The 17,757-nt window shown below is 44.2% G+C and overlaps 1 protein-coding gene across 1 annotated transcript in view; it reads left to right on the top strand.

Annotated features, from left to right (window-relative positions):
• The window catches only part of LOC141146728 (aldehyde oxidase 1-like), a 303,420-nt gene that overhangs the window by 73,018 nt on the left and 212,645 nt on the right, over positions 1-17,757 (top strand). Inside the window, exons 9-12 of the mRNA XM_073633238.1 lie at positions 4,180-4,321; positions 4,772-4,864; positions 5,886-6,037; positions 6,266-6,359. Of these exons, the coding sequence (XP_073489339.1) occupies positions 4,180-4,321; positions 4,772-4,864; positions 5,886-6,037; positions 6,266-6,359 (481 nt within the window). The remainder of the gene's footprint in view (positions 1-4,179; positions 4,322-4,771; positions 4,865-5,885; positions 6,038-6,265; positions 6,360-17,757) is intronic.

Here is a 17,757-nt window from a genome sequence, read left to right on the forward strand (position 1 = left end):
TGGATGTTTAGAGGCATTTGAAATGCCAAACGCCTGTAACAGCTTGTAAACGCGGTAACTTAAGTGCTTTTAATTTTTGACTATTTGAAAAAAAATAATAAAAATGTAATGCTTCTAAACGCAAATGCAGCTAAACGTGGCATGTAAATGCGGTGAAACTGATGTTTTTAAACATCGGTTACTATCAGTCAAGTTAGATCGTTCAGGAGAGGTTGTAAAACCTCCCCTGTACATTAAACCTTTCTCACAGTGTCTGAGGGGGAGGGGGGTGCCAGGGCATGCTGTCTGTGTGAGCTCTGGAGATTGTGAAGACTCTGCAGGGGGGAGAAGAGGCTGGTGCAGCAGCAGATAGTTGAGATGGAGTTTTGGTAGAAGAGTGAGCAAACCTGCTCCCTTCTGCAGCTGTGTCTCTGCTTGGTGACTCTGATGCCACGTACACACGAGCGGAATTTCTGACAGAAAGAGTCCGATGGGAGCTTTTCATCGTATTTTCCGATTGTGTGTATGCCCCATCTGACTTTTTCAGACGAAAATTCAGACGGACTTAGATAGAGAACATGTTCTATACATGTTCGGAAAAAACGCTTGTCTGTATGCTGTTCCGACGCACCAAAAACTACGCATGCTCTGAAGCAAGTATGAGACGAAAGCTATTGGCTACTGGCTATTGAACTTCCGTTTTCTAGTCCCATCCTACGTGTTGTACGTCACCCGTTCAAGACGGTCGGAATTTGGTGTGACCGTGTGTATGCAAGACAGCTTGAGCGGAATTCCGTCGGAACTCCGTCGGAAAAACCTTCAGAGTTTATTCCAACAGCAAAACCGGTCGTGTGTACAGGGCATGAGGCAGTGCTGCTCCACCATCCTGGATCTGCCGGCCGCTCTGCTCCCCCACCTCTCTTGAGGATTTTCTTATGCCTTGGGTGCAGTGAGACAGCAGTCTTAGGGATTGTTGGGTACAGCTGGTCTCTCTATATGTGCTGCGTGCATACATTGCTGGCTGGGAAAAAAGGTGGCAGGGGGCAGGACCAATTACAACTACTCTATGTATACCCACAGCTATAAACCTGAATTATACACTGCTGTGGGTACACATGCAGTAGTTACAATTGGTCCTGCCACCTTCTTCCCCAGCCAGCAATGTATATACACTAAAACAAGAAAATAGCTGCGCTGCAATTAGTGAAATGAAATAAAAAAATAAATTAATGTGATCACCTTGAAAAATAAAAATGAACATCCACATGTGATAGGCTCACAGTGAGAAAACAGTAAAAAGTCCTCTTAATTGAAATAAAACTATTACATAGAACCAATGAACATGCGTAGTCCAATTGCAATGTGCATAAAGTGAAAAGTTCATGTGGGTAAAATATTCTTTTGCAAAGAAGAGAATGACAGTCATCCAAAACGTGTGTGACATGCAACTTTATCATCTGGGAAATTGTGATGACAGAAAGTTTCCTCCACCTGTAAATACACTGCCCCTTACCGACTCCTTTGATCTCTTATTAGGAGATCATGCGGGCGGATGGCTGTCTACACCAGCCTCAGGTATGAACTGCAAATAGATCCCAATTGAGCCTCCCCTACAGGAATCTTCTAAATGGTGGGTTAGTACTCGTTCCCCATGGAAATATAGATAAAGAAAGCTCCCATAGCGTAACACGTTTAAAAAATGTATTAAAAAAAACAGAAATACACTTATAATGTTAAAGTGGAAAATTCGTATGGAATTAAATGGCGGCCGGCTACAAACTGCTGCCCGTTGCTTCCGGGATCAGCAAGGTTAGTGGTGACGTCAGCACGCCGCTCCTCCCTACACCGTTTCGTCACAACTGACGTCTTCCAGGGGCACATACGAATTTTCCACTTTAACATTGTAAGTGTATTTCTGTTTTTTTTAATACATTTTTTAAACGTGTTACGCTATGGGAGCTTTCTTTATCTATATTTCCATGGGGAACGAGTACCCACCCACCATTTAGAAGATTCCTGTCGGGGAGGCTCAATTGGGATCCGTTTGCAGTTCATACCTGAGGCTGGGGTAGACAGCCATCCGCCCGCATGATCTCCTAATAAGAGATCAAAAGAGTCGGTAAGGGGCAGTGTATTTACAGGTGGAGGAAACTTTCTGTCATCACAATTTCCCAGATGATAAAGTTGCATGTCACACACGTTTTGGATGACTGTCATTCTCTTCTTTGCAAAAGAATATTTTACCCACATGAACTTTTCACTTTATGCACATTGCAATTGGACTACGCATGTTCATTGGTTCTATGTAATAGTTTTATTTCAATTAAGAGGACTTTTTACTGTTTTCTCACTGTGAGCCTATCACATGTGGATGTTCATTTTTATTTTTCAAGGTGATCACATTAATTTATTTTTTGATTTCATTTCACTAATTGCAGCGCAGCTATTTTCTTGTTTTATTGTTTACCAAGTGGTTGTGTCTCACATTTATAGTTGCAGCTGTTTTCCTTAAGTTATTTATTGTACCTTTGGGATAGCGCAGTCATTTTTCTAGTTTTGATAATGTATATACACTGGCTGGTTGTCTGCCAAAGGGAGCGGAGCGAAGCATATCGACCCCGCCCGTCCCCGACATCAAAACTTCGATTTGACAGCTCCACTCCAGCTCACAGCCTTGGCTTGCCCACCAATCCCTGGCTGTGCTGGATGGAAAGGCTGTCAGAAATGGGTATGGGTGCCACCCCTGAACCCGGGGACAGCCTCAGTCCTCAGTCCGGGGTGTCTGGTCACCCTATGCTAGAGATGAGCACTGAACAAGCAGACTGGACCCCATTAGCCAGTTACAATTTTTGTATGTTTAGCTGGAGTTTACCTCAACCACACTGGTACCTGTTAATTGTTTGTCAAATTCATGAGAGTAATAATAGTAATGTTAGTTGAATTGGAGATCTGTTTGCTGGAGGTTTGGGCTCATACTTGTTTACTTTATCTGATTGGGCCTCAACTCAGTTTCTGAAACGCCCAATATTATGTTTTCTTTCCTGAAGCAAAAGAGTTTATAAGATTAGGTGATTATATTTCACCCAAATAAAATTTTAATTAAATGTATACATGATTTTATAATCCATTTTGATCGCTATAAAGCTTAAATTGAAAACTCCCATTTTAATTATGTATGTACTGTAGTTAGGTTACATAAAAACAGCCAAAGATATGTCTTTTTTTTTTTTTAATGAAGTTGAATTCCAACTCTAATGTTCACACAGGAGAGACCTGTCAGGCGACTTAGCCGCCTGACAAGTTGCACTCCATGCAGTGCAATGGAACCGTTCTATTAGGAGCGACTCAAGTCGCTCCAACTTAGAAATAGGTTCCTGCACTACTTTTGGGCGACTTCAAGTGGCTTGCAAATTTTATTATTTTATTAAAGAAGACATTTGCAAGCCGCGCTGAGGTCGCGCTGTGTGGGGCGGCTTCAGAATCGAATGACTGGTGTGAACCGGCACTAACGTCATCACACTCCTGACCCTGAACTTGAAAATAAACTCGGAAGTGTTACTAAACCCACAACAGTAAAATCAGTGTGTACATGCAGTAAAGCATGCTTGTCATACTCCCTGTGGAAATCTCTGCATTGTGTAAAAAGGCTGTTTGATCTTGTCTCCTGTGATCTCCCCTCATTATAGAGGCAAGGGGACAAGCTGCACATAATCAGGTTGGTGTGAATTTTTTTTTTTTTGGGAGAGTGCATGTAATCACTACAAGGCCAATCAGCACTGTCCAGACAGAGGATCAGGGGTCCTGCAGTCTTATAGGACAGTGAGAGCAGAATGAAAACTCCTCCTACAAGCTTTAACCAGTGCTCAGCCAGACACTCATAGGAGTCACAGGACTGCTACAGCATATACTGATGATGAGAAAAGGTATTTAGCAGTTTATATTTACTAAAACTATTGCATGTCCATGTTCTGTGTACTGTGGGAGACCAGCTATATTAAAAGGAAGGGTCCTGGGTTTAGTAACACTTTAATTTCAACAATGAGCTGGATTACAAACCAGGTACTTCTTTATTGAATAGACTATATTAATGGCCAAAGTTTGTATCCCTTGCAAATTATAGAGCCAACATTGTGGTGCCAAAAAAGAGAGAGCTTTGTAAACTTTAACCACCAGGTAATTTTTTTTTTTTTAATCTTTTAGATCAGTCTAGGCAACCCAAAGGAAATGACCACATTCCATGGAGAGAGAATCACATGGTATGCTCCATCCACACTTGAAAAACTTCTGGAGCTGAAGATGAAGTTTCCCAAAGCTCCCCTTGTAGTTGGGAACACTACTGTAGGTGAGAAAAAAAAACAACCTATTATGCTTTTTGTGTGGCCTAAAAAAACAAACAAAACTGTTATAAAATGTGTATATAAGTACTGCGCATACCATTCCTGAAAAAAACTATTTCCTTTTCTTGTGACAAATGCCTATAGCATAATTTAGTTCTTAGTTTGGGCAGGGTTTCACAAGACAATATTTTCACAATGCTTACCCAATTAAATAATTCTAGTTTATTTTGAAAGTCCCAAAGTATGTTCTTCCCAGTATTTGAGATCATAAAAGGTTCAATAAAAAAACACAAAATAAAGTGTTGTGGGAAGGAGGTAATGTTGAGTGCTGAATGCTTGACGGGTCGAAAATATCGGCTGTAAGAAGTATTGAACAGTTTCTTGTGCCACAATATTGGTTTTGTTTATTTTATAATACTAAGGTGTATTATCTTTGTGTATATTTTTTTTTTCAGGGATTCAGATGAAGTTTGAAGGTGTTTTATACCCAGTTATCATCTCCCCTATAAGAATTGGTGATTTGTATGCTGTGTCCACAAGTAGCAAAGGTAATTTATATTCTTTTTTTTTAGATTTTAGAAATCTATGTTGACACCAAGATCTACACCAAACTTATAAAGAACAGGCAGCATAATCAAAACATTTCTGGGTTAATGCTGTCAGAATGAATAAACCCCAGCATTTTTTCTGTTGGGGATTCAGTCTTGAAGATCTAAATTCTAAGCTCCAAGGCCTGACCACCTTCCCACAGCTATTATGAGGGGGGTCTCCATCTCCTTATTGGGTTTAACTTTTACATCATGGAGTATTCAGAGTGAAGAGTGAAACTGCATTATCTCACCAGGATAGTAAAGACTTAGTAATGAGAACAGAGCGGTGATGAGGGTGGGGAAAGCCTTCTTGTTTTTTGGTTTTTTTTTGCCTTCCTAGCCTAAAGTGGATGTAAACCCTCATATATACCCTGTGAACAGCCTCAGATGATATACAGAGATTAAACAAATCTCCCTACATAACTTTTACTTGTATATCTAGTCTTCTGGCTTTCTACACTGTTTAGAAAGTGGACATTGTGTTAGAATTTTTTCTTCCTGTTTCAGCAGTGGGAGGGGAGTCTGGGCATACACTATGTAAAAGCTGATTGGAGGAAAGGCACCCCCCCCCTCCACATAGGCAGAGGAACAAAGAAACATGCAGACCTGTATTGTGAATAGACCAGCTCTCTGCTAATCTATCTCTATGCACCCTCCCCAACACAAATTTACAGCTGCTTTTATCTCCTTTGTCTGAAAACTTGTCAAAAGTGACTCTGCTGATAACAGAGGAATGGAGCAGCAGAAAGACATGGGGACTTCGTGTTTTGGAGAGAGATAAGTAAACACTACAGATATATGGGCCTAGGTCAGATTTCATAAATGCTGTTTACATCCACTTTAAAATACATTTTATACACTTAGAACTGCTTTTTTTTATTTTGAAAAAGGAGAAATAGAGCAAGATCCAGGTAGAACATTCTTTTAAACATCTGAGACATTTTCTAAAGACACTCGTGTTTTTTTTTTTTTTTTTTAGGGATTACAATTGGAGCTGCAGTCAGTCTTGCACAAGTTAAACACATTTTAAATGAGAGTGTTTCCAAGTTGCCACAGACTAAAGCCAAGATATTCCATGCATTACTGCAGCAGCTGAGCACGCTTGCCGGAGAGCAAATTAGAAGCATGGCTGTATGTATACTCGGTTTTGAAATGTTCAGCAATTGAAATGTCTAAATTTTTTTTTTTTTTAAGTTGCCCACTTTCATAGGAAAAAGACCAACATGTTTGAAATACATATATTCCTACGGTTTGATTTTAATTTATAAAAAAGTTATTATTCTCAATCAGATAAATAGCTATTTATGTGCTGCATACTGCTTCTATTTCATTCTAATCTAATGTTTGTAATGCATTTAGTCTCTTGGAGGACATTGCATCAGCAAAGGTTCAGCAAGTGACCTTAACCCAGTTCTTGCTGCAGGGGGAGCTGCACTAAACTTGGTATCCAAAGGTAAATATTCTGTTGTCCAGAAACACAGGTAACATGCCGTTAGCATAACTGCAAACCTGTTCTCTCTATAATAAAACTGTATTGCAGTGTAAAGTTCAGCTAACATTGTTTACATAAAAGATGCCAGCTTGAAGTGGACTTTTCAGTGAGGCCCCTTTCACACTGGGGCGGGGGCGGCGTTGGCGGTAAAGCGCCGCTATTGTAAGCGGCGCTTTACCGTCGGTATTTGGCCGCTAGCGGCCGAGAATGGGTTAAGGACCACCGCAAAGCTCCTCTGCAGAGGCGCTTTGCTGGCGGTATAGCCGCGCTGTCCCATTGATTTCACCACTCCTTCCCCGCTCCAAAGATGCTGCTAGCAGGACTTTTCCCGTCCTGCCAGCGCACCGCTCCAGTGTAAAAGCCCTCGGGGCTTTCACACTGGAGACAAAGAAGCGGCACTTTCGGGTCAGTTTGCAGGCGCTATTATTAGCGCAATAGCGCCTGCAAACGGCCCAGTGCGAAAGGGCCCTAACTTTACAATTGTAGCTGTTGGTTACCACTAGTTACTAACATCCATCAAATCACCCTGCTGCCAGACCCCCGGCTATCACCTCTGACACAATGAGCACTCATTTGCGTAGTTTTGTTGCGATTATTGCGAGATACAACGTGGTTGAGGTAAAGGAAGATATGGGATGCCCATATCACTTGCTGAATTGTCATCACATTTGTAGAACATTGATTAGCAACTTTAGCCCTGAAAAATTATGCACTTCTAACATTCACAGTCTATTCTCCTGCAGATCTCCACTGCAGACTGTTGCTCCTCTTCCTCTGCACTCACTCCTGCAGATTTCACTCCTCTAGATTCCTTTCCTCTTGTGCAAAATCCTCCACTGCAAAACTGTAAGACTCCTGTATCATCACTTCCAGTAATACAAAAAGGATCACTCTAAAAAACCCAGTTTGCTGGGTGTACTCTGTTACTGTAATAAAGTCTCTTGCATGGTGTGGCTTCAGCAAATTAAGAAGCCAGAGGCATACAGTACCTCTCCCCGGTGGCTCAGTGAATTTGGTAGCTACACAGTCTCTTTACCAGGCCAGAGATATTCGATACCTCGCCTCGACGGCCTAGCACACGGTAATAAGCGGACTACTGTTCCCAGCCAGTCCATAACTGCAAACGCTGGGTTCCCCGGCCACAGCATTCTGCACTACTCTCAACAATTCTCCTTTTGCTTCTTTCACCCTGGCCTTCTCCAAAGGGCAAGCTCTGTGTTCCCCGGTCACAGAACCTTTTCCTACTCTCCTCAGCCCTACTGTCGCTTCTCCTTCACCGATCTCCTCCAAAGTGCAAGTCCTGTGTTCCCCCGGTCACAGCAGCTTGACACCAACTCCATGGTGAAGATCTTTATCCAGGAATACATCCTAGCATCTCCTCCATCCCTCCTCCGTGCTCGGCACCCCCCCCCCCACACGTGGGGATGCCCTGCGACCGCTACCTAAAACTCCATTCTCCTTTTCTCCTGCACTGTCAGAACTCCCCAGCAGCATGTGACCCCAGCTTATATGGGAGGCCTGCCCCCTGCCAATTCCAAAAGGTAATTGGTCAGAGCTCCTCACATGAGCTGCCTGCCACTCAAACCTCAGGTCCAACATCTGTTCCAGAACAATCTTCCTGAAAGCAGGGGAGGCCTTCTGAGTCAGAGCACAGGTGGTCACACCCACCACTACACTAAACACTCCCAATCTCAAATCAAACACACAGGCCTAACCTACAGCTCAGGCGTGTCTGAATTTGCCTACACTGGCATCTTAAACCCAGAAAAATCCTATTCTAGCACCTACCTTCTGGTAGAGGGTGCTACATTCACCCCCCCCACTAAAATCACAGCTGTCGAGGAATACATTTGGAAAATACCTCCTGAACCCAGGAGGATAGGCATCCCATAAAAATTAGTTGGATAGGGAAGGGGGAAAAACACAAACTTGGATGGGGAAACATTGTATAAAAGTACAAAATGAAACATGTACACTGTGACCATGTACATACATTTGCACACTTTATACATCCTAACTACGGGTCCCTGTAGCAAGTGTTACATACAAGCGGAACCAGAGCACTGTTCCCTTTGGGAGAAATACTCTGCCTACCACAGGTCTTCATCTGTTCCAACGATGGAGATGGACAGCTGTCCCATTGCAAGGTTTCCTAAAAGAACACACAAACAAACACACAAACTAACTGTACATACTAACTGTATATCAACACTTCACCAGGCAGAGGGGGTTATAATCCTCTACTTCGTGACAGAAACAAACATATCCTCTTCAAACTTTTTCAAAGTGACATGTAAAAATGTCTCTTGGTAAGTACCATTAAGCACATATGCCCGTGGGCAAATAAACTTTCTGTTTGGCTCCTAAACAAAGGAGTCCTTCTTGAAAAGTAGCATTTGGCTCCTAGACAAAGGAGTCCTTTCTTGAAAAAAAGTGACTAGCAAAGGGTTTTAGCAAGGACAGCACACCCTAGTGTCCATGATATTGTCCTTATCGGGCACCCTGAGTGGCAGACTTTGGCTGTAATGGTTGTCATTAGGGAAACCCACCCTAACCCCGCTGCAATCCAGCAGTCCTGGTGGGTGCTCTTACCTGAGGCTACACGGCACCATAGTCCAATCACAGGTAATAGCGTGGGTGTGGCTATCCCCTTCTGACAGACACAGAGTAACTACTAGTGTTCTGACCCGCTTTGACTAGTAGGACCTTGTCTCTGTATATAGCACGCCCAAGCCGTTTCGGCTTAGGTACATGCACGTAGTCCCAGATCAGGTCATTCTCCCACTGCTCCTGGGAGTCCTCAACAACGTCTATGATCTGGGCTGAAACGTATGGATAGTCCAGGCCCCACTCCAAAGCGACCCTCCTCTGCGCTTCTCGCTAAAACCGGGAAAACCTGGGCAGCTCCTTAGGCTTCTCCTGGCCAGGCAGGACACACGAGTCAGAGGCCTTACTAACCCATTGACGGTAAGTAATCACTTTGGTTTTAGTAGTAGAGGGCAAACTGGTGAAGAGTCGTTAAGATTGATCCTGGGGTTGTGCTGGACGATGTGGTTCCTCCACTACATCAGCTGGGGTTTCTGCAGATGGAGAGTCCTCTGTAAGCCATGGCGCCTCATCGCTGGAAGAAGCCTCCTCCGGGAAGGACCAAGCAAACAACCTCTCCACAGAACCAAATTCATCCTCCAATCTAGGCGATCCCCAGTCTATGATCCGGCCCTCGCTCACCTTGTCCGGCTCACCTGAGGGATCCCCCTCCTGCAACATGGGCTTGTTCTGGACGGGCACAGCAAGGGTCTTACCTGGAACCGTCTATTCAAGGTGATCAACCGGAGGCTGCACACTAGCACTTGCAACTTTCGGGCCCCTGGCCAGGCCACAGGTCTTCCCGACATCCTCTTCTCTTTGACATCCTGGAACTCAGAGATGGACGAGCTTGGTGAAAGTTCCTTCACTGCTGGGGTAGGTGACACATGGCCCTCTCCGGCCTTCCGAGTCACCTGCAGCTACGGCATACACAATCCAGTGAGCAGGCTGGTAGAATAGTATTTAGTCTCTTGCTGCACTGGCCCTAAGCGGGTAAGTGGATCCCCACAGTGTCCGCACCTATGCCCAGGCGCTAACTCCAGCCGTGGGTCTATGACACCCGGGACATATCATACACAGCCGCTCCACTCTTCTGACCACCCCCAGAGCAAGTCCTCCAGTAAGTTCCAGCCGGATACCAGTATCGACCAGCACCCGATCTTGCACATCAGGCAACCACTGCATAGCGGGAGTCCACCAACCACCTTCCGCCATCTTGCTCTGCCTCAAGTCTGGCGCGCAGCATGTTGAATACTTGTTAGCTCTCCATTGGGGCATAAATCCGCCCTATCACTTATTGGTTCAGCGTGCGAGGAACTGTAAGCATACATTTTCAGTGGATAAAAAGGAGAAATTTTGTGGGACGTTAAATGAGTGTATGCCATGTTGAGTGAAAGTGACAACATAAATATGAAAGTACAGCACATGATTTATTTATTGCAATTTACAATACATATCAGATATTTTGTATCAAATAGATAGGTAGTCACTAGACTTACACTAAATATGCTGCTCCTGGCATACAATACAAAAATAAAGTAGACATGGCAAATATACATGGTATAATAAATCGATTGAAAGACAAGTATAATAAAAACAAGTAACTGTTGGCATCTAGTGGCACTCTCCGCATTTCCTGGCGTTACAGCCATTCATCAGGAGTGTTATAAGGTATTGTACTAGGAAGGAAAAAACAGGGATTAATGATAGTACCCTTAGAATAAAGGGGGGGGCAGGGGAATCAAGTCCCAACAAGGTGGAGATAGATTGGGATACTTACTGACAACCTCAAAGCCAAGTCCGGTATCAGCCAAGGAAGACGGGGGCACGAGGCATGATGTCTCCCCCGGGGTTGAAACGGGGAAACCCTCCAAGGAAGGAGAACAGCGCCTGGAGCCCAGCATAGTGATCACAGCATGATCCACTAGGCTATGTGTACACCGAAAGTGCATAGTGTTCCTAGAAAAATGTGTCAAAAAAAGGGGATTGGTTAAATGTGTAAAGGTGTGAAAGTAATGGAGAAAAAATATCTATGTGTTCCCACAAGGGGGCTACATGAGGGAGTGTATGTGAAAAGAACCAAGTAAGGGGAGAAAAACATAACAAAAATAAAAAAAACATACCAAAAGGGGATGGCTGATCTCCCTGCAAAGAGGATAACCTGTGTGTAGGATCTGGATGTGCTTCCTTGTGATTGAATCAAACAAATGAACCATCAGCTGCTCCAAGGCTACTGATATACTCCTTCCCAGGGAGGGGCCCCGTTAGCGTCATGCCTGATTGGCCAGACTGCACAAGAGAGGTGGGGAGGGGATTCCCAGCTGCATGTGGAAGAGCCATCAGCAGTGGGTCTCCACCCCTCTCGTGCGTGGCTAAAGATGGAATAAAAAAGACGTTACAACAACGTCAATGACACCACTGGTTGCGGCGTCAAAGCATGACGCCGATGAGCAGGAGGCCAAATCCCGCCCCCACCAGGGGGTGGGGGGGAATGGGCTGCTGCACATCGCAACCCCGGAGACAGAGAAAACACCCGAACCCCCCCAAAACAGGGATGAACCAGACAAGGGGTTGGGAAGTAGTCTGGAAAGGCTAATGGATCGAAGATAATACATAGGGGAAAAAATAACATTGGAATCTAATAGGAATAGGGAATGAATCTAATAAAAAATAGCTGAACACTGTTATGGCCCAGTAATAGGGCGACAAACAGAAATTGATGGAGTATAAAGTGTGGCAGGTCACTGTAAATGTCTTCCACCCAAATATTTGGTTCACAGTAAATGGACGTGACCTGACACACACTGTAGGAAACACATGGCGGCCTCCATTCCTGATTTAGTGGATAAAAAGGAGGAATTTTGTGTGACTTTAAATGAGGGTACGCCATGTTGAGAGAAAGTGACAACATAAATATGAAAGTACAGTACATGATTTATTTGTTTCAATTTACAATACATATCAGATATTTTGTATCAAATAGATAGGTAGTCACCAGACTTACACTAAATATGCTGCTCATGGCATGCAATACAAAAATAACATAGACATGGCAAATATACATGGTATAATAAATCGATTGAAAGACAAATATAATAAAAACAAGTAACTGTTGGCATTTAGTGGCACTCTACGCATTTCCTGGCGTTACAGCCATTCATCAGGAGTGTTATAAGGTATTGTACAAGGAAGGAAAAAACAGGGATTAATGATAGTACCCTTAGAATAAGGGGGGGGGGGGGCAGGGGAATCAAGTCCCAAAAAGGTGGAGATAGATTGGGATACTTACTGACAACCTCAAAGTCAAGTCCGGTATCAGCCAAGGAAGACGGGGGCATGAGGCATGATGTCTCCCCCGGGGTTGAAATGGGGAAACCCTCCAAGGAAGGAGAACAGCGCCCGGAGCCCAGCATAGTGGTCACAGCATGATCCAATAGGCTATGTGTACACCGAAAGTGCATGGTGTTCCTAGAAAAATGTGTCAAAAAAAGGGGATTGGTTAAATGTGTAAAGGTGTGAAAGTAATGGAGAAAAAATGTCTATGTGTTCCCACAAGGGGGCTACATGAGGGAGTGTATGTGAAAAGAACCAAGTAAGGGGAGAAAAACATAACAAAAATTAAAAAAAATACCAAAAGGGATGGCTAATCTTCCAGCGAAGAGGATAACCTGTGTGTAGGATCAGGATGTGCTTCCTTGTGATTGAATCAAGCAAATGAACCACCAGCTGCTCCAAGGCTACTCATATACTCACTCCCAGGGAGGGGCCCGTTAACATCATGCCTGATTGCATACATTTTCAGTGTGCGCCAGAGTGACACCTGGTGGCAGGCGCTGTTGAATTGCAGGCACTGTCCAAGCTTAAAAGTTTTAGAAACTGCGTCATGACACTGGAAATGATGGCAGGCAAACTTTGCAGCGGTCACCATAAACACAGGAAAGTCTCTCCATTACAATGTCCTACCGTAAGGGACTGACTGCGCAGACCCCGTCAGTGACACCCCCTTGTGGCTAGGTTACTAAGGGCAACAGTAGACATCCACAAACTCACACTCCACTCTCCACTGTGTTAGGCAGGATTAATAAAGTCATTCACATTTTGCCAACAGTGGGTAATGCCCACGCTGTGTAAAACGCTGGACATATTAGTAATCCAATGAGCGTGATCGCTGGCCGTGGTTGCCACGGGTGATAGCACATGGTTACAGTCACTAAGTTGCAGGGCTTATCGCTGTTGTGAGTGTCCATTAGTACAACTGAGTGCAGGGAGCCGCAGGCAGTGCCGATCCTGGATGGTTGCTATGAGCAAAAAAACACTTGGCAACAAGCTCGGTTTTAGTTGCTATGGGCAACCGCATGTAACAAAGTCAGTTTTAAAGGCAAACACACAGTCCTTTTCCTCAGTATATCCCAAACTTGGCAAAACAGGCAAAGTCCCCCCCGGCTTTTAGCGGTTGCTAGGGGTGACGGCCAGCAGGTTAACCGTGAAGGCGGATCTCGGTGGGACCTCCAAGTGTAGCGGTTGGTTACCACTAGGTATTAACATCCACCGAATCACCCTGCTGCCAGACCCCCATCTATCACCTCTGAGACAATGAGCAGTCATTTGCGTAGTTTTGTTGGTTAAGGTAAAGGAAGATATGGGATGCCCATAGAACTTATTGAGTTGTCATCACATTTGTAGAACATTGATTAGCAACTTTAGCCCTGAAAAATGATGCACTTCTAACATTCACAGTCTATTCTCCTGCAGATCTCCACTGCAGACTATTGCTTAGCTCTCCTGCATATCTCCACTGCAGACTGTTCCTCCTCTTCCTCTGCACTCAATCTTGCAGATTTCATTCCTCTAGATTCCTTTCCTCTTGTGCAAAATCCTCAACTGCAAAACTGTTAGACTCCTGTATCATCACTTCCAGTAATACAAAAAGGTCTAACCTACAGCACAGGCCTGTCTAAATTTGTCTACACTGACATCTTATGCCCAGTATACACGAGCGGAAATTCCACCAGCAAAAGTCCGATGAGAGCTTTTGGTCCGAAAATGCAACCGTGTGTATGCTCTATCGGACTTTTGCTGGCGGAATTCCAGCCAGCAAAAGATTTAGAGCATATTCTCAATTTTTTGGTCGGAAAAAGTTCAGATGAAATTCCAATCGTCTGTACCAATTCCGACGCGCAAAATTCCTACGCATGCTCGGAAACAATTTGACGCATGCTCGGAAGCATTGAACTTCATTTTCTCGGCTCGCCGTAGTGTTGTACGTCACCGCGTTCTTGGCGGTCGAAAGTTCAGCAAACTTTTATGTGACCGTGTGTATGCAAGTCAAGCTTGAGCAGAATTCCATCGGAAAAACTATCCAAGATTTTTCCGACGGAAATTCCACTTGTGTGTACGTGGCATAAAACCCAGAAAAATCCTATTCTAGCACCTACCTTCTGGTAGAGGGTGCTACATTATGTATTAATGCATTCCGATAGGTCACAATATAAAGCAACAATGGACTTTGTTAAGCTATATCTTTTTATCTTTATCATATATACTGTATTTATACCTTTTCTTGATCTTCAGGCAAAATGCTGCCTAGTTTGAGAAGTTGAGCCTGGAAGAATGAGGTCAGCAGACTGCTGCATGTAAAAGGAAGCATTTCCTCTGTCTCCCTAGCATAACTAGAATCTTCAGGGCCCCGGTGCAAGAAACCATGAAGGGCCCCCACCAGGAGCGTTGCTAGGTCTACAAAAGATCTCAGGCTAGAGCCCATAGCAGCAAAGTAAAGAAAGTCATACGCTTGGGCGGGCATACACATGTATATAATATACATATGTGTATGTATGTGTGTGTATATATCTATATATCTGTCACAAAAGTTAGTACACCCCTCACATTTTTGTAAATATTTTATTATATCTTTTCATGTGATAAGAAATGACACTTGTAAAGTAGTGAGTCTACAGCTTGTATAACGGTGTAAATCAAAATAACTCAACACACAGCCATTAATGTCTAAACCACTGGTAACAAAACTGAGTACACCCCTAAGTGAAAGTGTTCAAATTGGGCCCAATTAGCCATTTCCCCTCCCCGGTATCATGTGACTCGTTAGTGTTCCCCAGAGAGCTCCCCTTTACATCAGGGTCCCCAGAAAGCCTGCTTTTCCATCAGGGTCCACAGAGAGCCCCTTCCTTACTTCAGGGTCCCCAGAGAGCCCCTCTTACTAAAGGGTCCCCAGAGAGCCCCTCCTTACATCAGGGTCCCCAGAGAGCCCCCCTTACTTCAGGGTCCCCAGAGAGCCCCCCTAACATCAGGGTCCCCAGAGAGCCTCCCTTACATCAGGGACCCCAGAGGGCCCCCCTTACTTCAGGATTTCTAGAGAGCCCCCCTTTCATTAGGGTCACCAGACAGTCACCCCCCCTTCCAGAGGTTCCCCTGTACCTGGCTGGTGTCCGCTGTGCACCTTGGACCCCCAGTACATCTGGGGAGAGGTGGGAGGCAGCTCTATTGTGTCCATAGGCGGCAGGATCTCCCTGGGGCTTGTAGTTCTCTCTCCTACTGTATCCACTGAAGAGGGGAGGGGCCTCTGACCCAGGCATGTATCATCAAGAGTGTAGAAGCAGAGCAACTCACTGAAGAGTGAAGCCGATACATGCTCGGGTCAGAGGCCCCTCCCATCTCCAGTGTATACATTCGGAGACATTCAGAGAGAGAACTACAAGCCCCAGGTAGATCCTGCCGCCCGTGGACACCATAGAGCTGCTGATCGCTGTCTCCCACCTCACCCCCCTGCAGTTTAAATGTAAAGCCAGGGGTGCAGGGGGAGATGCCGGGTCTTGGGCCCCCCCCACAGCAGCAGAATGGCACTACCCAGTCACAAGTGCGACTGCAGTGACCCCTATAGTTCCACCACTGATATACAGTCAGGTCCATAAATATTGGGACATCGACACAATTCTAATCTTTTAAGCTCTATACACCACCACCATAATGGATTTGAAATGAAGCGAACAAGATGTGCTTTAACTGCAGACTTTCATCTTTAATTAGAGGGTATCTACATCCAAATCAGGTGAACGGTGTAGGAGTTACAACAGTTGGTATATGTGCCTCACACTTTTTAAGGGACCAAAAGTAATGGGACAGATTAACAATCATCCATCAAACTTTCACTTTTTAATACTTGGTTGCAAATCCTTTGCAGTCAATTACAGCCTGAAGTCTGGAATGCATAGACATCACCAGACACTGTGTTTCATCCCTGGTGATGCTCTGCCAGGCCTCTACTGCAACTGTCTTCAGTTCCTGCTTGTTCTTGGGGCCTTAATTTTTGTCTTCAGCAAGTGAAATGCATGCTCAATCAGATTCAGGTCAGGTGATTGACTTGGCCATTGCATAACATTCTACTCCTTTCCCTTAAAAAACTCTTTGGTTGCTTTTGCAGTATGCTTCAGGTCATTGTCCATCTGCACTGCGAAGCGCCGTCCAATGAGTTCTGAAGCATTTTGCTGAATATGAGCAGATTATATTGCCCAAAACACTTCAGAATTCATCCTGCTGCTTTTGTCAGCAGTCACATCATCAATAAATACAAGAGAACCAGTTCCATTGACAGCCATACATGCCCACGCCATTACACTACCACCACCATGCTTCACTGATGAGGTGGTATGCTTTGGATCATGAGCAGTTCCTTTCCTTCTCCACACTCTTCTCTTCCCAACACTCTGGTACAAGTTGATCTTGGTCTCATCTGTCCATAGGATGTTGTTCCAGAAATGTGAAGGCTTTTGTAGATGTTGTTTGGCAAACTCTAATCTGGCCTTCCTGTTTTTGAGGCTCACCAATGGTTTACATCTTGTGGTGAACCCTCTGTATTCACTCTGATGAAGTCTTCTCTTGATTATTGACTTTGACACACATACACCTACCTCCTGGAGAGTGTTCTTGATCTGGCCAACTGTTGTGAAGGGTGTTTTCTTCACCAGGGAAAGAATTCTTTGATCATCCACCACAGTCGTTTCCTGTGGTCTTCCGGGTCTTTTGGTGTTGCTGAGCTCACCGGTGTATTCTTTCTATTTAAGGATGTTCCAAACAGTTGATTTGGCCACACCTAATGTTTTTGCTATCTCTCTGATGGGTTTGTTTTGTTTTTTTCAGCCTAATGATGGCTTGCTTCACTGATAGTGACAGCTCTTTGGATCTCATATTGAGAGTTGACAGCAACAGATTCCAAATGCAAATAGCACACTTGAAATGAACTCTGGACCTTCTATCTGCTCCTTGTAAATGGGATAATGAGGGAATAATACACACCTGGCCATGGAACAGCTGAGCAGCCAATTGTCCCATTACTTTTGGTCCCTTAAAAAGTGGGAGGCACATATAGAAACTGTTGTAATTCCTACACCGTTCACCTGATTTGGATGTAAATACGCTCAAATTAAAGCTGAAAGTCTGCAGTTAAAGCACATCTTGTTTGTTTCATTTCAAATCCATTGTGGTGGTGTATAGAGCCAAAAAGAATAGAATTGTGTCGATGTCCCAATATTTATGGACCTGACTGTATATTGATATATGTGTGTGTATATATATATATGTATATATATATACATATACATGTTGCTTTTTTATCAGGTATTTATAACAGGTTTCTCAAAAATGTTGCAAAATTCTGGGGATGGGGATGGGGTTTGATGTGTATTTGAAGACTCCTCTCCTCCACACATGTGGGGCCTTCATGTGGATTGCAAATTTCTAGAGGAACAATTTTTTTTTCTCA

This window comes from Aquarana catesbeiana, linkage group LG06 (genome assembly GCF_042186555.1).
Source record: "Aquarana catesbeiana isolate 2022-GZ linkage group LG06, ASM4218655v1, whole genome shotgun sequence".
NCBI lineage: Eukaryota > Metazoa > Chordata > Amphibia > Anura > Ranidae > Aquarana > Aquarana catesbeiana.